General features: G+C 52.4%; 1 protein-coding gene across 1 annotated transcript in view; it reads left to right on the forward strand.

Moving 5' to 3' along the window:
- ITGAE (integrin subunit alpha E) overlaps positions 1–22,377 on the forward strand; it is a 69,933-nt gene that overhangs the window by 29,209 nt on the left and 18,347 nt on the right. Inside the window, exons 3-20 of the mRNA XM_032615537.1 lie at positions 2,208–2,299; positions 3,535–3,602; positions 3,955–4,072; positions 4,295–4,438; positions 4,851–4,966; positions 5,566–5,717; positions 6,921–7,074; positions 7,603–7,753; positions 8,259–8,326; positions 9,610–9,745; positions 10,286–10,428; positions 10,793–10,933; positions 11,601–11,837; positions 12,854–12,984; positions 14,626–14,756; positions 15,963–16,126; positions 17,524–17,652; positions 20,902–20,975. Of these exons, the coding sequence (XP_032471428.1) occupies positions 2,208–2,299; positions 3,535–3,602; positions 3,955–4,072; positions 4,295–4,438; positions 4,851–4,966; positions 5,566–5,717; positions 6,921–7,074; positions 7,603–7,753; positions 8,259–8,326; positions 9,610–9,745; positions 10,286–10,428; positions 10,793–10,933; positions 11,601–11,837; positions 12,854–12,984; positions 14,626–14,756; positions 15,963–16,126; positions 17,524–17,652; positions 20,902–20,975 (2,349 nt within the window). The remainder of the gene's footprint in view (positions 1–2,207; positions 2,300–3,534; positions 3,603–3,954; positions 4,073–4,294; positions 4,439–4,850; positions 4,967–5,565; positions 5,718–6,920; positions 7,075–7,602; positions 7,754–8,258; positions 8,327–9,609; positions 9,746–10,285; positions 10,429–10,792; positions 10,934–11,600; positions 11,838–12,853; positions 12,985–14,625; positions 14,757–15,962; positions 16,127–17,523; positions 17,653–20,901; positions 20,976–22,377) is intronic.

The following is a 22,377-nucleotide window of genomic DNA, read 5'->3' on the forward strand; positions in this document are numbered from 1 at the left end:
CGAAGCAAGGGTGCCCCCAGGCTTTGGACTTCAGAACATAGTGGTTGGTGGTGCCATGTATTGTGTCAGGGAAGATGGAACGGTTCAGTTCAGGCAATGGAGAGCAAGACCATAGTTCTGTTTCGAACGTTCTAAGTTTGAGATGCCTATTAGACAATGGGCAGTTGTTTATTTATTAGTTTCCTAGGGCTGCTATAACAATTCATCACAAACTTAGTGGCTTAAAACAGCACAAATGACTATCTTACAGTTTGGGAGGTCAGATGTCCAAAGAGGGTTTTACTGAGCTGAAATCAAGGCATTAGCAGGGCTGTGTTCCTTCTAGAGCCTCAAGGGGAGGATCTGTTTCCTCACTTCCTTTGGGTTCTAGGCGCTGCCTGCATTCCTTGGCTTGTGGCCCCTTCCTCCATTTTTTTTTTTTTTTTTTTTTTTTTTTTTTTTTTTTTTTTTTTTTGCGGCTCCGGACGCGCAGGCTCAGCGTCCATGGCTCACGGGCCCAGCCGCTCCGCGGCATGTGGGATCCTCCCGGACCGGGGCACGAACCCGTGTCCCCTGCATCAGCAGGCGGACTCTCAACCACTGCGCCACCAGGGAAGCCCCCTTCCTCCATTTTTAAAGGGTCTGATAAGGACCCTTGTGATTACATTGGGCCTACCTAGATAATCCAGTATAAATTCCCCAACACAAGATCTTTAACTTAATCTACGAAGTCCCTTTTGCCATAAAAAGTAGCGTATTCCTGGGCTCTGGGGGTTAGGACATGGACTTCTCTGGGCGGGGCAGGTCATTATTCTGCTTTCTAGAGCTGCGCTGGTCTGGCTTCTGGTGGAGGGATGCTAGCATTGCAGATATAAAGGTGGGAATGTCAGCATTGATAGGTGTATTGAAGCCAGGGATTGGAGGGGGGATCAATCACCAGGGAGAGTGTGTGGGCGAGGAAAACAGGGACCCAGCCCCGGGACACCAGTGACATTTAGAAGTCAGACAGTGAATGAGCAAGCAAAGGAGTTTGAGAAGGAGTAGTGAGAGAGGTCAGGGGAACCAAAAAGAAAGTGGTTCAAGGGAGAGACGGTTACTTCTGCCCCGGGCTGTTGAGAGGTTGAGGAAGATGAGGGCAGAAAGGTGTCCCTTGGGTCTGACGATGTGTGGACCACCACTGACCTTGACAGGACCCGTCGGGGTGGAAGTCAGCTTGGGCTGGGGTAAGCTGGGTAGGGCACACACACAGGTGTAGATTTTATTATTATCCTGTCACCCATGGAGATAAGTGAATGATACGTTTCATATTTTTTTTAAACATCAAGTAACGGGAGGTGAGGAAGTGGAAACATGACCTCGTTCCTGGCCCCCAAACCACTGTAACTCATCATGACTTGTCTAATCCCCTTTATAAAGCTTCCCCTTTATAAAGCTTCCCCTTTATAAAGTCCTCCGTGGCTTCCTACTGCCCTCAGCATAAAACCTTGGACTTGGTTCAGTGTTATCAAGCTCAGCCTCGGGCCCCTTCCCCAACAGCCCCTACTCACAGCTCCTAGGATGGGGAGCTCTCTCCCTGTCTCGGGGCAGTCCTGATCCTCCCTGGGCAGCATGCACACGGAATGTTTAGGCTGACGCTGGCTCTCTACTGTCTCCCTGGGCAGGAGGCAGAGTTTGCCATTGGGAATCACATCTCCTGAGGCTGCCTTAACCAGGCTGAGGGGCCCAGAACCTCCAGTTCTGACCTGCCCCTAGGAGAGGGGCACAAGTGTGCTCTTCTCAGGAAGTGCTGTCACTGGGGCCAGGTGGGGCAGGCGCCCTTGCAGCCACTAGGAAGGCAACAGAAGGAAGGCTTCTGTCCCCAGCAGAAGCAACTGTGCCGCTGGTGGCTTCCTAGTTCCCCCCACCGCCATCAAAGAGCAGCGAGTGCTTATTTACCACCAATATCACCCCATTTCTGTCAGGGTAGGCCAGCAGGCAGAGAGGGGATGCACTTAGCCATTTCCTGCCTGGAGCTGTGCAAAGGTTGAGCCCATGCCTCCCTCGTAATGCAGATCCACCATCCTGGGCTGGGAGCCTGCCTGCCTTTCCAGGTCTGGTCTTCTCCATAGTTTTCCCCACAGGGAACCTGTGGGTCTGTGGGCCTGGAATGGAAGGACTGTGTCTGGGCAGGTAGGGAGGAAAAGGGAATCGCTGACCAGCTCAACTTTGCTGCCAACTCTTTCGCTCAGGCTCCTGGTAACCAGCCCCAGGACCAGCAGGACGGCAGGGCCCCTGTATCAGTGTTCCCTCATTCAGGATGAGCTCCATTGCCAGCCAGTAGGTAAGTCAGCCCCTGCTCCCGGGAATGCTCCCAGGACCTCCTTTCTAGGAATCCCACTCATCCAGCCCAACCATTGCAGTCTCTCCACCCTAGCCTCCACCACCAGCCACAGCAAGCCTTCCATCCTGGTGCCCAGTCCCATCCCCACCCAACCCTAACCCCCAGCCCACCTTTCCGGACCCAATCCTAACAACAAAAATGAAACCTAAAATGGATGGAGTGCTTACTGAGTCACCTGACACTCTGCTAAGTGGTTCGCGGACTTTTAATCCTTAAAACCACACCATTTTACAGAAGAGAAAGCTACAGTTCAGAGAAGTCCTTTGGTTTCCACTGTGACTAAGGTCCCGCATCTGAGCAGCACCACAGACGCAAACCCAACTCCACCCGATTCCAAATCCCAACCTACCGCAACTCACCACGCCTCAGTGGAACCCGCGCCCCCGCAATCTAACTGTGGCCATCCTAGCGCCTAGCGTGGGGTCTGCCATATATTAGGCGCTCAATAATGCTGTTTGAATGAACAAAGGAATGGACCTAATTCGCTCGTTGACCAAACTCCCCCCATTCTGCCCAGCCCAACTGAAGGCCCACTTTGCTGACGACCGTTGGGCCATGTCAGGTGGAGTCCTGGTCTCTGTGGGAGGGGCTGTGTTGAACAGCCTCCATCTCTGCATCAGAAGGGCACACAGTCCGGCAGGGTGACTGAGTGATCCTGGGACTCAAAAATGCAAGTCTCCTGAGGCCCACAGTGGGGCGGGAGGGGAAGGAGCTACACTTCTGCCCCTGGGGATGTGGGGCAGTAAGATTCCCCGGAGACAGGACTCTGAGAGGGGAGAGTTCATTGGATTCTAGGGCCAGTCCCCCAGCCTCTTGCCATTCCTCCCTGGTGCTGCGCACACCTGCCAGCTGGTGCTTCTCTGCCTGCCTGCCCAGCAGCCCAGGGGCCCCTGGACGACCAGCACCAGGTCTAGGTGTTTCTGGATCCCTATCACCATCTGTCGCAGGCTGGGCACAGAGCAGACATCACGGGGCATATGTGGAATGAGACACCGAATGAGCCTGGGAGAGAGGCCTATCCTTGAAGGCCCCCCGCATCCAGCTTCTAGAGGATGCTCTGAGTGGCCAGCTCTTCCTCATGGGGCTTTGACCAAGATGGCCCTGTGCCCTCTGGCCTTGGCTCCTGGGTTGCCTCCCAGCATTCCTCCCTCCTTACCTGGGCCTCACTGTTTCAGAGAATGTCCCCATCCCAAAGGGGAGGTACCGTGGAGTGACAGTTGTCCGGAACCACCATGGTGTCTTGGTGAGTATGCGTGGCGAGGGAGGATGGAGGGCCTTGGGGAGCTGGTGCTACCCCTGTGGTTGACCGTGGTGGATACCAGTCCTGACTGGCGTGTTATTCTCAGGGCTGAGCCCAGCTGTATCCCCGGCAGCCCCAGGGCTGACAGCGGCTCTGAGCTGGGTACTCCATGTGACCCAGCACACTGACCCTGGCAGCGACTCCTACCCCTGGTGAGGGGTGAGCACGCTGTCCCTGCGTCCCCTGCCTGGTTGAGCCACTGGGTTCTGACGTGGGGGTGTGGGTGTGGCTGCGACGAGGGGGCCTGGGCTGGGGGTGACCGGGGCTTTCCCCTCCTTTTCTCCCCCTCCTCTAGATCTGCATTCAAGTGACGACCCGGTGGCCCCAGAGCCTCAGCTCAGAGCTCACAGGCAACTGCATCCTGCTGGCCCCTGACCTCCGTCCCCGTGCCCAGGTCTACTTCTCCGACCTTGGTAAGGACTGGACCCTCGTTGGACAGCTCTGAAGGGATATCCTGGGGTCTGCAAGAAGAGGCGCCAGCCCGTGGTAGATGCAGAGGGACACAGAGGCCCGAAGAGGGCAAGGCAGGCTTAGGCCCCATGTGAAGGAACCAGGGCAGATCTAAGAGCAGGCTTACCTGGAGGTGAACGAGGAGGCCATCTGACTCTGAGCACTTCCGTGTGTACTTTTTAAAGAAAAATTACTGGACCCTGATGTCCCTGTGGATGCTGGAGACTGCTCCAGGAACAAAAAAGGCAGCATGGAGAACACAGCCAGGCCGCGCCGGGAATTGAAGGTGGAGGAGGAGGAGACAGAGGACGAGGACGAGGAGGCAGCTGGTGAGAAGAGGCAAATCTGGTTGCTCCCAGAGCTGTCACAGCTGACTCCCTAGGCTGGAGACCTCCAGGGCTGAGGTGTGCCTAGGTCCAAGAGATGGAGAGCAGTGGCTGGATTCTACAGGCCTGGCCAGTCCCAGCCCTGTCTCTCTCCATCTTACAGCTGGGAAAACTGAGGCCCAGAGAGTGGGGGTGCTGGGAGTGACTCACGCAGCAAGTCAGAGCCTGAGCAGGTTCTGGCTCTCTCTCTGCCTCTGAGACAAAGGCTTCCCTCTTGGGAGTGGCACCGATGCCCTCCCTGAACTGAGCCCTCAGGGCTTGAACTGGGTGGGTGCCCTTCAGGGCAGGACGAGTTGCCCTCACTCCTGCCCCAGATGCCAAGCCCACTCCTGACCTGTTCCCTGTCTTGGCCCAGGCACCGAGATCGCCATCATCCTGGATGGCTCAGGAAGCATCGATCCCCCAGACTTCCAGAGAGCTAAAGACTTCATCTCCAACATGATGAAGAACATCTATGAGAAGTGCTTTGAGGTGGGCTTCCCTAAGGGCTGGACTCACACAGCTTGTGTGTTATCTACCTCTGGGAACAAACCACCTCAAAACATCCACCAGCGATCTGCTCTCCTTCTATCGGGTCAGCTGTTCGGTCTGGGCTCAGCTGGGTGGTTCTTTTGCTGGTCTTGCCTAGAGTTATTCCTGCAGCTGCAGACACGTGGTTGTTTGACTGGACCCTAAGATGCCCTTGCTTGTCTGGACCATGTGTCTCCAGCAGCCCAGCCCAACTCTTTCATGGCAAGCACTTTCCAAACCTCTGATTATATCACATTTGCTGATGTCCCATTGGCCAAAGCAAGTCACCTGGCCTATCCCGGAGTCAGTGTGGAAGAGGGGGACTACACAGGGACACGGATTCAAGGAGAAGTCTGTGATTCACTGGGAGCCATTACTATCATACCTTCCTCCACCCCCACTGGCTTAGAGATTTCCCTCTGCCTGAGTATTTCCTCCTGCCCAGAAACTAGGAGGAATGAGTGGATTCTTCCACTGCTTCCAGGCGGAGCCATCTAAGGGGCAGGGGTGGCCTTGGGCAACTCTGCCAAACTCCTTCCCTCTCGGCCCCTCCCCTGCAGTGCAACTTTGCCCTGGTGCAGTATGGGGGAGTCATCCAGACAGAGCTTGACCTTCAGGACAGCCAAGACGTTACAGCCTCCCTCGCCAGAGTCCAGAACATCACTCAAGTGGGGAGTGTCACCAAGACTGCCTCTGCCATGCAGCATGTCCTGTGAGTGTGAGGGCAACAGAATTACCTGTACACCTACTGAGTGCCAGTCCACGGCCCTGCCCAGAGGCTCTGAGGCATCCTACCTGGAGAAGGTGGCTGGACAGACTGTGTAGAGGAGAGGGTCAGGGTTCAGGCTCTTCCTTGGCTGAAAGGGGACACTGAGGTATTCCAACCCAGCCTTGACTGATAGATGACACCCCAAGACAGTCCTCCAAAGACTCCTGCGAGCAGCAGTAGGGCACGGTGCTTATCAGAGGGGCTTAGTGGGCAGCAGGCTCCCTGGGTTCAGTCCCAGCAACAGTTTGTACTCTTGAGACCTTGGGCGAGTTGCCTAACTGCTCTATGCTTCAATTTTCTCACTTTTTTTTTTTTTTTTTTTTGCGGTATGCGGGCCTCTCACTGCTGTGGCCTCTCCCGTTGCGGAGCACAGGCTCCGGACGCGCAGGCTCAGCGGCCGTGGCTCACGGGCCCAGCCGCTCCGCGGTACGTGGGATCCTCCCGGACCGGGGCACGAACCCGTGTCCCCTTACATCAGCAGGCAGACTCTCAACCACTGCGCTGCCAGGGAAGCCTCAATTTTCTCACTTTTAAAATGAGAATAATAGGGAATTCCCTGGTAGTCCAGTGGTTAGGACTTGGCGCTTTCACTGCTGAGGCCAGGGTTCAGTCCCTGGTCGGGGAACTAAGATCCTGCAAGCCGCAAGGCGTGGCCAGTAATAATGATTAATAATAATAGTAATAGTACTTGCCTTAAAATATGTACGGTGCATACAGAGTGCCTGGCGTCTAAGTTCTATGTAAATCTTAGCCGCTGTTTTTAATATCATTATTATTCCCACACATACACACGAGGAATAGACTCCAGTGCTGTCCAGCACCTTTCTTTTTCTTTTTTTAAAAATAAATTTATTTATTTACTTATTTTTGGCTGCATTGGGTCTTCGTTGCTGTGCACTGGCTTTCTCTAGTTGTCCAGCACCTTTCTATTGGGGGCAGGTGAGGGGTAAGAAGGCCTGTGTTGCAGCCTCACCTCCACCCGCGCAGCTGTGTACCCAGGGACATCACCACCCCTCTTTGGGCCTTTGTTCTCCCAGGAGGGCTCCTTAATCCTCTTCAATTCTAAAACAGGTCAGTGAATAAAATCTCCCCAGGGCTCAGTCATCCCTTTGGCAAAGTTCTTTCCCTTTACTCTCCCCGATTTAGAGACAACATCTTCACACCAAGCCATGGCTCTAGAGAAAAGGCATCCAAGGTCATGGTGGTGCTCACTGATGGGGACATATTCGGGGACCCCCTCAACCTCACAACTGTCATCGACTCCACAGAGATGCAAGGTGTTGAGCGCTTTGCCATTGGGGTAAGAACTAGGTGCTGGGGGTACCTCGTGACCCTGTGCAGCCTGGGGTGGGGAGAAGCCAGGGCTCCTAGAAGGGCTTCAGTAAGCAGCTTACCCAAACCCTGCTGCACCCACAAACACCAACTTCTCTTCTTTCAGCCCCCGTGTCCCATGCACCCTGCACTCCCCACCCCACTCAGGGTCTTCCCCGAAGACGGCTCATTTCCCAGTGGTGGTCACAGCTCACTCGCCCAGCAGTGATGAGGAGAGCAGTGGACACCCTGGGAGCCCACAGGAGGGATGTCAGGGAAGGTTCCAGGAGGAGCGGGTGCTGAGCTGAGTCTCGGAGGACAAAGAGGAGTAGCTGACGTAGGGCACAGGGGAGGCGGGAAGGGCTCTGCAGGCAGAGGGAATAGCGTGGGCAGGGGTGAGGAGCCGGTGTGTTCAGGAAAACACACGTAGAGTGTGTGGAAGAACAGGGAGCAGGGAAAGAAGGAGGCCTGGAGAGCCCTCGCGGTGCTGGCCCACTGACCCAGGGCCTCTGTGCAGGTGGGAGATGCATTTAATAAAACTAGGGCGTACAACGAGCTGAAGCTGATCGCCTCGGACCCCGATGAGGACCATGCCTTCAAGGTGACCAACTACTCAGCGCTGGATGGGCTGCTGAGCAAACTGCAACAGAGCATCATTAGCGTGGAAGGTGAGGCTCCAGGTCCCTGGCCACCCTGCGGCAGCCCCCTCGGCATTCAGCAGGAGGCCCGAGGCCCACGCTCCAGCCCTACTCCAGTCCTCCCTCCATGTGGCACTCTGGCGACTCCTGTCACCTCTCTGAGCCTCAGCTGTTCCATCTCTAAAAAGGCAACAATATCCCCAGCCTTCCTCACTTCCCCCAAATTCCATGAAACTCTGATGAGAAGCTCTTTCTGGTACTGGAGGAAGAAGGGTGACTGGGGCATGATTCCTGCTCCCAGGAGCTCCCAGGTGAGGAAACTGAGGCCCAGGAAGAGGGAGGGGACGGCCCTCTTCCCAGCTATGCTGCCAGTAGCTACTAAAGCAGGACCCAGATCTCTACTCCAACCTGATGCTCCTCCCATCCTACCAGAACCTCCTTCCCTCTGGGAGGAGGCCAAGCCGGACCCTTCCCTGACTTGGTTTCTCCCTTCACCTTGGCCCACAGCAGTCTCACTGGGCTTCTTGGCTTCCAGGCACGGTCGGAGATGCCCTCCACTACCAGCTGGCACAGGTCGGGTTCAGCGCCCAGATCCTGGACGAGGTACGTGGCCGACTCAGCACCAGGCAGGCTCTCCACAGAGGAGGGGCCCCGGCGGCTCCCAGGGACTCAGGGTCCCCTGGCTCTCAGTGCCCTGTGGTGAGGCCTCTGAAGGAGCCAATTTAAGATTTTTTTTTTTCATAGAGATTTTTTGATGTGAACCATTTTTAAAGTCTTTATTGAATTTGTTACAATATTGCTTCTGTTTTATATTTTGTTTCTTTGGCCCCGAGGCATGTGGGATCTTAGCTCCCCAACCCGGGATCAAACCTGCGCGCCCTGCATTGGAAGGCAAAGTCTTAACCACTGGACCACCAGGGAAGTCCCATGAAAGAGCCATTTTAGGACAAAGGAAAACACTTCTGTGTGCTCGCCCTAACTTGGACCTTTGAGGTCGAGGAGAGAATGGCCCTGTTTATAACAGGAGGTCATTTCGTCCTGCGCTCAAGGATTAAGTGCTTCCTTAACACAGACTGGTAATACCCAGGCCTGGGTGGGCTTACCTACCAAGCCGGGTACTTCTCCCCACCAGAGGCCCTGTTCCCCACAGACGGGGAGGGATACGGGCAGTGAGGACACCGTCCTTGCATGTGGTGGAAGCGCGGTTAGCACATCAGTCGACACAGGTGGGCCTTGGGTGCCAGACTCAGGCTGTGCAGACTTGGAGGACATGAGCCCCATTTTGCTCAGTCGTACTTTTTTTTTTTAATTTAATTTATTTATTTTTGGCTGTGTTGGGTCTTCGTTGCTGCACGTGGGCTTTCTCTAGTTGCAGCGAGTGGGGGATTCACTTGCGGAGCACAGGCTCTAGGCACGCAGGCTTCAGTAATTGTGGCACGAGGGCTCAGTAGTTGTGGCTCGTGGACTCTAGAGCACAGGCTCAGTAGTTGTGGCGCACTGGCTTAGTTGCTCTGCGGGATGTGGGATCTTCCCGGATCAGGGCTTGAACCTGTGTCCCCTGCATTGGCAAGCGGATTCTTAACCACTGTACCACCAGGGAAGTCCCTCAGTCATACTTTTTAAAATGCTCAATATCTGGGCCCCGGGTTGGATTTCTGCCCCAGGGGTTGCTGGTACTGGAGGGACAGCTGCCCTGACAGGGTCATGGGTACAAGGCAGGAACCCAGTGTTTGCCTCTCGCCTTCCTCCTGCGTCTCTGGCCGGGTGCACTGAATGCCCGTCATCCCCCCTGCAAGGTCTGCTGTGCTGGCAGGTAGACCCGACGCCACCCTGGCTGGCCCTGGGTCCCTCCCGCTCAGATGGCCGCCAACCCTTGTCCCCTGCAGGGGCAGGTGCTGCTCGGTGCTGTAGGGGCCTTCGACTGGTCGGGGGGCACGCTGTTCTACAACATGAGCAGCCGCAAGGGCCGCTTCCTGAACCAGACGGCGGTGGATGCCAAGGCTGTGCAGTACAGCTACCTGGGTGAGGGCGGGGCCTGGAGGCTACCTGGGTGTGGGCGGGGCCTGTACAGGGACACAGGCTGCAGTGCACTTCCTAGCTGGGGAGGGCCCAGGTCGGTCACACGGACTGAGGGAAGGGCCCCACTTAGGGAGCCTGAGGCTGCGAATTAGGCTTGCTTGGTACCAAAGCGCCAGGTCCCGGCAGCTGCCTAGGGAGGTAGGGCCTCTCTGTTAGTAATGGCAGTGGGTGACCCTTCACCCCTCCTCAGTCTTCATGCACTGCGTCTGTGATGAACGTGTGTGGAGTGCATTTTGAGTGAAGCTGTATGTATGATCGTGTGTGTCTGTCCCATCTGTATAGTGGGACACACGTGTGTGAGCAGCCGCATGGGTAAGTGGAGCCACTGCTGATGATTTTAAAAGGATGTGGAAGATAGTCTCTCCATTTTTGCCTCCCTGCCCAAGCTACTTCGAAGTCCTGGCTGGGAAGGGGGGCGGGGCAAAGGAGTGGCCCGATGGGAGATCCTGATGACAGTTCCACATCCCCCCCCCCCACCAACAGGTTACTCGGTGGCGTTGCTGCACAAGGCCTGTGGCCTCTCCTATGTGGCAGGGGCTCCACAGCACAAGCGGCAAGGGGCTGTGTTTGAGCTCCGGAAGGAGAGCAGAGAGACCAACTTTGTACCAGTGCTGGAGGGCGAGCAGGTACTGCTGGAGAAGGACCCCCGCCCCCGTTATTACAGATAGGGATCTGGAGGTCCCAGAGGGAAAGGGGTGGGCTCCAGGGCACACAGTGGGTTGGGGACCCAGCCTGGGCAGAACTCAGGTCTCAGAACTCAGCCTCTGCCCCGGCTCTGCGTGTCTGAGCGCCAGCTGGTTTCCCCCATCGTGGGGGATCAGGCTGTTCACCCAGTCTCCTGTGTTATTCTGGTGAACAAATTGATCTGGTCTGACCCGAAGTTGGTGGCCCAGGAAGAGCAAGAGCAGAAGTCCAGCGTTTCTGAGGGCTCTGGCGGTGGCGGCTGCCTCCCCAGCACTCCCTGTGAGCTGCGTTCCCTCTGGCCTGTAGATGGGGTCCTATTTTGGCTCTGAGCTGTGCCCTGTGGACGTCGACATGGATGGGACCACAGACTTGTTGCTGGTGGCCGCCCCATTTTACCACATTCAAGGCGAGGAGGGCAGAGTCTACATGTACCGTGTGAACAAGCAGGTGGGAGAGTCACCATCTTCGCAAGGTGGCTGAGGCTGTGGCTGCTCAGCCTGGGGCCGAGGTGACAGAGGCTGGGAGCGCCCCGGCCCTGCCTTGTACCAGAGGGCGGTGATGGGGAGCTCAGGGTGGATGGCAGCCTGGTGAGGCGACTGCTTCCCTCCGTCCCCTCCCCCACTTTCTTACTTCCCGCACCCCATCATCTCATGTTGATGATGATGACATCGCAAATAGCTGCACGGTTGACAAAGCGCATCCTGTCTGTGATCTCACTTGTTTCTCACAGTAACTATGGGAGGTAGCTGTTACTCCCATTTTACAGATGAGAAAACTGAGGCTCAGTGATGTTGAAACTTGCTCCAGTTTATAGAGCAAGTGTGTGGTGGAGCCAAGGCGAGAAGCCAGGCCTCCTGATCGCCAGCCCAGTACCCCAATCATGGGAGCAGAGGGTTGCAGCTCTTGGTCCTGGACTGCAAGGCAGGAGGACTCCAGCTTCACCACTAACTCACTGTGCAGACTTGGGAAGGTCTCTTGCCTCTTCTGAGCCACAGGCTCCCTCCCTGCTGGAGAATCAGAATCAACAAGTCCTTGAGCATACTCCCTGGGGTGGCAGTGGGGTGGGCACCCCGCATCCCTGTCTTGAGGGCTGAGCTGCCTCTCTGCCTTACAGGATGGTTCCTTCTCCTTGGTACGCACGCTGAGTGGCCACCCCAGGTTAACTTATGCGCGATTTGGCTTTGCCATGGCGACCGTGGGGGATATCAGTCAGGATGAGCTCACAGATGTGGCCATCGGGGCCCCCCTGGAAGACTTTGGGGCAGATGATGGTGTAGGCTTCGGCAGCGTGTACATCTACAATGGACACTCTGTCAACCAGCTGGCTGACCTCTCTACCAACCAGCCACAGGTGATCCGCAGGGCTCTCTCTTGCCTCTACTCTGGGACTCTGACCTTCCCCAGATATGATGGCCTGAGACCCAAGCCAGCTCCAGTCCTAAGTGCCAGGCAGGTCCCAGAGGGTTGAAGGACAGAAGTCACTTGGAGGTTCTCACCTCAGACCCTTCCAGTGGGGCTAGAGGTTGTGGCAACATCCATGTACTTTCCTGACCTGTGACTCCCTCCTTCTTTGGCATTCCTGACCACGGACCTGCCTCAGATCCTCTTTCCTCTCTCTGTCCCTTCTCTGGCTCCCGTCTCCCACCCAACCCCTCCCCCCACCCCAAGCCTAGCTCTCACCCCCCAGGAATCCATTGCCAACTTCCACGCTACATCTTTTATGGGCACTTTCACTCACATCCAGCTGCAGTTTCTCTCCAAGCTTCAGTCCTGTGTGTCCAGCTGCTCCTGAGCCCCTCACCTGGATGGCCTCCAGCATCTCACTCTCAGGATGCCCAGCTGAAAGCATCCTCTTCCCCCTAGACCTGCTGCTCCTCTGAGCCCTACCCCTCCACTGCTCACAGCAGAAACCCGGGCTAATCCCGGACCTCAGCTCAACGCATCAGCCTCTGCCTCCTAAAGATGCTACTGTCTCCCAAATCCAGCCCCTCCTCTCCATCCCCACCACCCCTGCCCTGGCTCCTTCCTCTTCCCCATCTTCCTTCAGTGGTGTTTCTGAAACGTAGTTCAGAGCCACCCTCGCCTCAGCCCCACATGAGGACTGCTTGTGCCCAGTACTCCCTGTGCCCACTGCACTGACCCCTGACTGTTTCCTGGGACGACCCTACTCTTCCCCACCCCCTGCTGTCCTTTCTCCCTGTCAAGCCCCACCCCCCTTCAAGCCTCCCTGGGAGAACCTTGACGTTTTCTTTCCAGTTCCTCGGCTGATGGCTCCCTGGGGTGGGGACAAAGGGTAGTCTGCTGATTGAATTAAGCCAAAAGGAAACCCCTCTCCGTCCCTGACACCTTGTGCTTCTCGATCCACAGAGGATCAGAGCCTCAGTGGTGGCCCCAGGACTGCAGTACTTCGGCACGTCGGTGGCAGGTGGCTTAGATTTCAGTGGCGACGGCCTTGCTGACATCGCCGTGGGCGCTCTGGGCCGGGCGGCTGTGCTCCGGTAGGGGTCTGCTGTGGCAGCTTCACCCAGGTGCCCTGCCCTAAGTGACCTCGTGAAGACACCAGGCGCTGAGGGGAGGGAGTAAGTGCAGTGGTTGAGGGCGCCGGCTCTGCCCAGCAGGGTTTGAACCTCAGCTTGCACTTAACGGTGTGCCCTTGGACAGAATTTCTAAGTCCCAATTTTCTTATCTATAAATGGGAATAACAGTGCACCTCCCTCACAGAGTTATGAGGACTGAGAGGATCTATGCACAGTATTTAGCACGGTGCTCAGTGATGGCTGCTATGACTACTATTATTAATTTCAGAGCTTCTGTGCCCCACCCCTAAGTGAGTGATCTAGTCCCATGGCTATAAATAATCTGGCGGGGCACCAGTCTGCCCTGTGCTCTCTGTGAAGCTCCAGACTCGGCTGTTTATTCAACACAGGCATCGCAAAGTCACCATGTCTAAAAATGGACTCACCAAAAAAAAAAAAAACAAAACAAAAAAGGGGACTTCTCTGACGGTCCAGTGGTTAGGACTCGGTGCTTTTGCTGCAGAGGGCATGGGTTCAGTCCCTGGTCAGGGAACTAAGATCCCACAAACCCCATGGGGCAGCCAAAAAAAAAAAAAAAAGCACTCATTCCCACCCGCCCTTCCTTCTCCCCACCTGCCCCTCCCTGGGCTTCCCATCTCAGCCAAGGGTGCCATTTGTTCAGGATAAAAACCCAAGAGTCATCCTTGATTCCTCCTTTTCCTTTCTCTGCCATCCCACCAACAAGTTTTGGTTGGCTCTACCTCCAAAGTACTTCCTAGTAGTTCATAACATTGTCACCTCTTGCCTGGACCACTGCCATGGCATCCTTCCCTGCTTTCACTGCCTGTGCTCCATTTTCCACACAGCAGCCAGAGAGACCCTTTCATTCTGCTGCTCAAAACCCCTCAGTGGTTCCCACTTAGAGTAAAATCGAAATTCCTTACCATGGCCTGGCCCTGCAGACCCCTCCATCCCCACCACTAGTTACTACTCTCTGTCTCACTAATTGTGCCCTAGTTATGCTGACTTTTGTGTTCCTCAAACAAAGCAAACTCATTCCTACCACAGGCCCTTTGTATCAGCTGTGCTTTCTGCCTGTAACGCAGTTCCCCTAGATCTTCACAGAGCGGGCTCTTTCTCGGTAACAGAGCTCAACTTAAATGTCTCCTCATTTGTGAGGCCATCCCTGACCACCAGCTAAGTAGCCCCCAGTCTCTATTACCTTATCCTATTTTGTTTATTTCTTTAGTTAGTTATTTTTTGGCCACACTGCGCGGCATGTAGGATCTCAGTTCCCTGAGCAGGGATCGAACCCGGGCCCCCTGCAATGGAAGCACAGAGTCTTAACCACTGGACTGACAGGGAAGTCCCAATCCTATTTTATTTTTATCATAGCATTTCCTGTACATAGGATTTTCCTGTTTCTTCTTGTTTATCTGCTTGTTGTCTGTTTTCCCACTAGAGCAGGGCTTATCTCTTTCCCTGTAGTATCCTGAAGACTCAGAATAGCACTTGGCATAAGCGAGGTGTTCAATGTATATTCACTGAATGAAGGAAGAGCCCAGGCACCGATCCAGAAGTCCTGTGGTCCCTTCTCATGGTCCTCTTTGCTGTCTTGTTTAGCTCAAGACCTGTGGTTCGTCTGAAGCTGTCCATGACCTTCACCCCCAAGGCACTGCCCATTGGCTTCTACAGCAACGTGAATGTGACTTTGTGTTTTGAAATCAGCTATGTGTCCCCAGCTGCTGAGTCAGGTAACAGGCAGCCTAGCTGACCCGTCCAGTGCTGTGGTCAGTCCCTGTTGGCTTCAGTGGGGGGCAGGAAAAGAGGGCTGGGTGGGGGCGGGGTGTTATGAAATCCCTCTGTTAGACTTTAGCTCCTTTGACCTTAGGTTCAATTTAATGGGAACCGCCCCAGAAAAGGGTGATCTGCTGTCAAGTCCACACTCTGAAGGGGTCTCTCTGATCCTGTTGGGAAAAGGGGCACTGGATCCCTTGCTTGGGTTGAAGGGTTGAGTTTCTGAAAGAAGACTCAAAAAAGGCCGGCACTTTTCCATCTCCACCTACTGTGCCCACGCCTGTGTGTGTGCGTAGGGCTCCTGAGAAGTGCCTGTCCTCCTTCTCCCTGATTTACATCTTCTCCCCTTCCCTGCTCACCGTGTCTCCCTGGCCCAGGGGGATTGGATAACCTGCCGGAGGCCTGGCCTCCCTTCCCAACCCCTTAGTTGGCACTGGTTGGGAGAACTTCCAGAAGGCATGGCTTTCACAGCCCAGGTGCTCACCGCCAACCCAAGAGATCCCCGCCAGAACAACCCCCCAGCAACCGTCCCCAGGGCTCAGTCTCTCAGTAACAATCCTGGGGATGTCTTCCTGCAGGTCAGAATGTACTCTCCCAGGTGGGCTGGCTTTCCTGCAAGAGCCCATGATCAAATCTGTTAATTAGGAAAGGGCAGGCCTATCCGTTCCAGCTGTATAGGCTGAAAGGTTCAGGCCACAGAGCCCGCATGGCAGCTGCTGGGTGGCTGTGTGACACTGGGAGGGCGTCTTTCACTCTCTGGGCCCTGGTTTCTTTTCTCCACAGTGAGGGAGCTGGCCCAGGTAGGCTACAAGGTGCTTCCAGCTCTGCTGTCCTCAGGTTTTACTCTGTGGTTTCTCTCTCCATTCCTTGACTTTTTGCTCCTCCTCATTTCCCCCCTCAATCCCAGCCTCCTCCCTAAGCGCTTCTTCCCCTAGGGAAGACTGACTCAGCCCCTGGGATGTGCTGCTCCAGGTTTGGGGCTGGTGCACTGAGGGACCCTAGCTGGGTGCCAGAAGACATGAGGAAAAGTACCTTTGAAATGAAGAAGAAACTTGGGGAAGTGCCTACGTGGGGGCACCACTCAGGAGGGACTCATGGGAGGGCCCTCTGTCTGGGGCTTGCCCATCCCAGTCTCATCAGGAAGACCTGGTCTTCATTCCCAGGCCTCAAAGAGACCTCTCTGAACTTCACTTTGGACGTGGATGTGGTGAAGCAGAGGAAAAGGCTGCAGTGTTCAGATGAGAGGCTGTGTCAGAGCTCCCTTAGGGAGTGGGGCACGGGCCCCCGTCTCTGTGAGCCCTTCCTGCTGGTTCCCACAGAGGGAGAGGTAAGTGGAGGAGTTTCCAAAAAAGTCTAGAGGGGTCTGTATTGTTGAGAAAAGAACTGAGGTGCATGCAATGAAGCAAACGTACCCATACACACAAATGAGGCAACTGAAATAATCATAATAGATTAAGAACCGGATGATGGGGGAATTCCCTGGCGGACCAGTGGTTAGTACTCTGTGCTTTCACTGCTGAGGGCCCGGATTCAATCCCTGGTCAGGGAACTAAGATCCCACAAGCAGCACGATGCGGCCAAAAAAAAAACCACATGATGGCATGGGAGGTGGGAGTCATGGTACCAGAAATCCAAGTTAAAGAAACCTACCGAGGGACTTCCCTGGCGGTCCAGTGGTTAAGACTCCTCACTTGCACTGCAGGGGGCGTGGGTTCGATCCCTGGCTGGGAACTAAGATCCCGCATGCTGTGCAGAGTGGCCAGAAAGAAAAGAAACCTACCGAAACTGAACGCTAAGTAGATCTCTGAGCTTCCTAGAAACTGGACAAAGAGGGAAATTCTCTAATTGCTGACATTTTTCTTGGTAATAAATTGGAAATAACAGGGCTCCCTCCCTCACCTGATAATAAAAGTGGGGCAGAGGTCCCTTGCGTGAGTCAACATCAGAAAACCTGAACGAGAGAAAGTAGAAATAGAAAGACAAAAGTTGTGATTTACAAAAGTTTACTCCCGACAAATGTGCCTAGAGACATGAAAGATGTATTTGTCAGGACCCAGAGCCTGACAGGACCCAGAGTTGTGGACCTAAAAGGATCATTTAGTCCAATAAACTCGTAAATTATGCTTCTGAATACACATCTGTTCCCATGTGTGTTGACTGTTAAATGGATTAAGAACGAGTTTCTAGCAAATCTGTGGCTTCCTTAAATAAAGCATAACTACCTTTTCCACCTGGGAATCGTGCTCACCTACTCTCAGGTGTTCAAAGCTCCCACCTGGCAAAAAGGCTCAATAAACAAAGAGAATGGCAAACAGCATCCCAGCCTATCTCCTGGTCTTCAGTTTTTATTTCTCTAGTATATCCTCCATGTTGCTTGGAGAAAGATCTTTGTAAACACAGATGTGACCGTGACTCTTCCCTTTCGTGGCTCCCCTTTGTACTCTGAATAAAACCCAGGCCAGTTTTTAACTCCTAACGGCCAGAATCCCATTGTGATTGGGGCAGGAACCATAAGGAGTTACGGTGCCCAAGGCCATGGCAGATCAAGGGAGATTTTCCTAGTGCTCTTCACAGCCGGGCCTATTTGGAAGAGGCTTCAGAATCCTGGCTTACCACTTTCATTGTTTATTTCTTATTGTGACTGCATCAAAGTTAAAAGTATTCTCCTTGTCATCTTCTCCCCCACATCCAACTCCAACCCTGCATTCCTTGGTGACTCTGCAGCTCTGTCAGGAGGACTGCTTCTCCAACATCAGTGTCAAGGTCAGCTACCAACTCCAGACCCCCGAGGGCCGGAGGGACCATCCCCAGCCTATCCTGGACTTCTATGCTGAGCCCTCTGCCATCTTCCAGGTGACTCAGCTCAGCCCAGACTCTTCTGGGAGCCATCCCCCTAAAAGTACCTGCTCCCCTATCTTCAAAGAATGTTAAAGTTGGGAGGGTCTTCAGACAGCATTTAGGCCCCTCACTGTACAAAGGAGGATATAGAGTTCCTGAGATGGTGTTAATTTGCCCAGGACCTCACTGGTGGGTAATACACGTCTCCAAACCACCCCCAAGGCTCGTTCTTTTATGTTCACAAAAAGTGCCTGCTACGTATTTAATGAAGCATATGAATACATTGCCCACCTTGGCAAGAGTCTCTGACAACGGTGTGGTGAGGGTCCTGTGTGGGGACTGGACTGGAGCCCACCTGCCCCGCGCTGCAGAGAGGATGCCCTTTGGCATACCTGCCTGCCCAGGTCCTGCCCAGGCCTTCAGGCTGAATGGCCCACCAGACCTATACCCTAGCAGATGGATAGTGTCACAGAAAACTTTTCTCATAACTACAGGAAATCAGAGAGGGAAAAAAAACAGTAAAATTTCTTGATTCTATGATATCTAAGGAGATTTTGTTCCCACTCAGGCCCTGGCCCCCTGGGGTATGCTGTCAGTATTCATTTAGACAGTCTTATGGGGTACAGAAAAATCAGCAGGATCAAAGAAGTGATAACATGAGCATTGAAAAGTAATAATTACAGTTAGCTGGAATGCATTGAACCTCCAAAAATAAAAATAAGCCAAAAGTAGTTCATGCTGGCACAGAAAAGCTTCAGGTAGCAGAAGTATATTTCTAGGTAATCATAGGACGCTCACAACTGTCCAATATTTGTACAAGAATGCTCTATATTAATTCAGTTATGTAAGCCTTCAGCTCCAGTTTTGGTTAACACCCAATGCATCAGTCACGAATGGTAAATAGAAATAAGAGAACAACATAATCAGGGTGACTGTTCCTATCGCTCGTCTGCCCAGGAAGAGGGAGGATCAGGTTCCCGATGAGCAAAGATTCTCATTTTAATTTTTCAGGCAAATTTATTCTAATAGTATATTAATTTTCTAAATTTTAAAAATTTGGCATTGACAGATAGTTCAGAAAAGACTGGGAGAGCTAATAATAAAGTTTTGTCAATAAGCGGATTATCACTAATTATATATATTCTGTTTTAAGAAAACTTTAGTTTGAAATATTTTGCTTACTAAAAAGTTAGAATTAAAAAAAAAAAAAAAAAGTTAGAATTGTCCAAAGAATTCCCATCCTTTATCCAGATTCCCCAAATGTTAACATTTTAACCTCTTATCACATTTGCTTTATTCTCTGTCTCTCTCTATATATATACAAAATCTCATATATATCTTACATATATACATATGTAGTCTCAGAAATTTATATTTCTGAACCATTTGAGAGTTAGTTACAGATATGATGCGTCTTTACTCCCAATACTTCAATGTGTATTTCCTAAAAAACAAAGACACTGTCTTACATAACCACAGTACAATGATCAAAATCGAAATTTACAATGAAGAAATACTATAATCTACAAGCTTTATTCAGATACCACCAGTTGTCCTATTAATGTCCTTTTCAGCAAAAGAAAAAAAATTTTTTCTGGACCAGGATAATGCATTACTTTTGTTTAGTCTCCTTTAATCTCGAATAATTTCTCAATCTTTCTTTGTCTTTTTTTTTTTTTTTTTTTTTTTTTTTTTTTTTTTTTTTTTTTTTTTTTTTGCGGTACGCGGGCCTCTTACTGCTGTGGTCTCTCCAGACGCACAGGCTCAGCAGCCATGGCTCACGGACCCAGCCGCTCCGCGGCATGTGGGATCTTCCTGGACCGGGGCACGAACCCATGTCCCCTGCATTAGCAGGCAGACTCTCAATCACTGCGCCACCAGGGAAGCCCCTCTTTCTTTGTCTTTAATGACCTTACATTCTTGAAGGGTACAGGCCAGTTATACTGTAGAATGTTCCTCAGCCTGTCTTTGTCTGATGTTTCCTCATGGTTAGATTCAGGTTATGCATTTTGGGCAGGAATATCCCAGAAATGAAGTCTCACCCCTCTAAGTGCATCGTATCCGAGGCACATCATGTTCATTTGTCCCATTTCTGGTGCTATTTCCCTTTGTAATTAATAAGTATCTTATGGGGAGATGCTTTGAGACTATGCATATATCCTGTTTAACATCCATTCAGGATTCTTACCTTAATCAATTATTAGTTTGATGGTTTGGCAAAGAGGTTTTAAAAAAACCATCCCACTGATAAAATGGATGAGGAGAAATGATTTGGTGTTAGGTTAGGCACATAGATGTTTCCAGAGAATGAGTTCTAGCTGGGAGCTTAGGGTGTTATAATCGTGCTGAAAGAGAGCAGACTGCTTGGCTGTATTAAAAACAAAACTAAAGAAACCTGCCCCCAATTGTTGACCCAGTCAGATAGAGCTCCAAGCTCTGACTCCTGTGAACTGCATCTCCCTTCTCTGGGAAGCAGAAGGTTTTCTTCCTAGCTCTGGGCTCCCATTCTAGCTCCAGGTCATGGAAACAGTCCTTGCTGCTGTTTAATAAAGCTGCTGTGATGGTCACTGGCTGCTGGGAAGATAAATGCAGAGATTCCCCAGTTAGAGAGCTGGCTGTGGTTCCTTCAGAATAAAAAATAGACCAGCTCCTTTACAAAACTTGATTTTTCAGCCTGAGCTGGAGCTTTTCAACCTTGACTGGGCCTTTTGGACCCAGTGCGACTTTCTGAATTTGTTTGGTGTAGGCAAGATTGCAAGGTGGAATATTTAACCTACAGAGAAGACTAGCCATGGGGGTAGAGGACCTCACAGGACTGGACCTTGACAATATTTGGTTATTTACCCCCTTTTGTCCCCTGCTGTTGCTGCTCTACTTAAGAGGACTAAGGAAGCTTTTCTTCACCTGGGTTTTCCTCCCCCAAATGTTCAAAATAGTGAGTTGTGAGTGTTGCTGCTTAATTAGCATAATATGAAAGTGACAGGCATTCCCACCGTTTCACAAAGGTCACCCCATTTTTGACCTTGGCCAGTGGCCTGACGCATGGTACCTGTGTTGTAGGACCAAGCACATCCCCATCCCTGACAAGCCAAGGAATGTCACAGTCACAGCTCTCACGGCCTTGTGGACACAACCCCAGCCTGTCAGCCTTCACCTGCACTTCTCAGAGTCAGCAGGAGGGACAGGAATGTGCTAAGGAGGTCATGAAGCAAGGGGGGGATGGCGGGGTCCCTGGGCTGACCCTGCCTCTCTGTCTGGTTACAGCTGCCCTATGAGAAGGCCTGCAAGGATAAGCTGTTCTGTGTCGCTGAGCTGCAGTTGGCCACCACCCTCTCTCAGTGAGTTGAATCCAGTCGTCACGTTTTCTGCAGTTAACTTCCTCCTGAAGGCTTACCTGGGCAAACCCCTCACCAGGACGGACCGCTCACTTCCTCCCCCTTCCCCTCATGGCCCACAAAGGGCTTCTGCACGTATTATCTCTTGCTTCCCCACCCACCCAGTGAGGGAGGCAAGACAGAAATTTGTATTCCTATTTTATAGATGAGGCAGCAGACTCAGTAGTTGAGGGCCTGTGTGGGGTCACATGATCATTGGGTGGGCTTACACCCAGGTCTCTGGACATCCCGGACAACGCTATTTTCGTGAACTCAGTGTCTCTCCCCCTAGGACCACCTCAGTTAGAGGTAACCTCTTCCCTGGCTCACCTCTTAACCAGATTACTTAATTCATTGCATATTTATGGAGCATCTCCTCTGTGCCCAGCACTCTAGGTGCTAGAGATACATCAGTAAACAACACACAAAAATCCCGGCCCTTCTGGTGCTTTTAGGGGGAGAAGATAATAAATAAGTCAACTTTGTGTTGATGAGATGTATCAATACTATGAAGAGAAAGAAGGCAGGGAAGGTGGGACAGAATGCCGGGGGGAGGAGGGGTGGCAGTTTTAAATAGAGGGGTCAGGAGAATGTTCACGGAGAAGGTGACATTTGGGTGCGTGCAAGAGGAAGTGGAGGAATGAACTCTGCGGGTGTCTGAAGGTAGAGCACCTGCAAATGCCCTGGAGATGGGAGGAAGAGCCAGGACGCCAGCATGGTTGCAGTAGATGAGGGAGGGAGAGGTCACGTGAGGGGAGGAAAGGTCATACGTGGCTGCATCTCCATGAGGACTTTTACCGCGAGCTGAGAAGTCAGAGGAATGACATGACCATGCACTTTAACAGGACCATTCTTGCTGCTGTGTTGAGAGTAGACTGTAGGAGCAAAGGTGGAGGCGGAGCAGTAGTAAGGAGCTATTGCAGTAACTCGGGTGAGAAGTGATGTGACTTAGGCCAGGATGGTAGCAATGAAGGTGGTTATATTTTGAAGTTAGAGCCCACAGGATTGGATGACAGATTGGATGTGGGGAGTGAGAGGAAGAGAGGGGTCTAGGAAGTCTTTCAACGCTTCAGCCTGAGCATCTAGAACTGTGCTGTCCAATACAATAGGCTCTGGTCACACTTGGTTATTTAAATTGAAATTAATTAAAATTAAATTTTAGTTCCTTAGTTGCACTGGGCCCATTTCATGTGCTCAGGATCCGCATATGGCTAGTGGTATTAAACAGCACAGAATAGGTCATTTTCACTACTGCCAAAGTTCTGTCGGACCACACTGCATTCTAGAATGATGGTGATGTCAAGAACTGAATTAGGGAAGTTTTTGGAAGAATTGGTTTGGAAGGCAGGGTGGGGAGGAAGAGATC

Source organism: Phocoena sinus, chromosome 20 (assembly GCF_008692025.1).
Source record: "Phocoena sinus isolate mPhoSin1 chromosome 20, mPhoSin1.pri, whole genome shotgun sequence".
Taxonomy (NCBI): Eukaryota; Metazoa; Chordata; class Mammalia; order Artiodactyla; family Phocoenidae; genus Phocoena; species Phocoena sinus.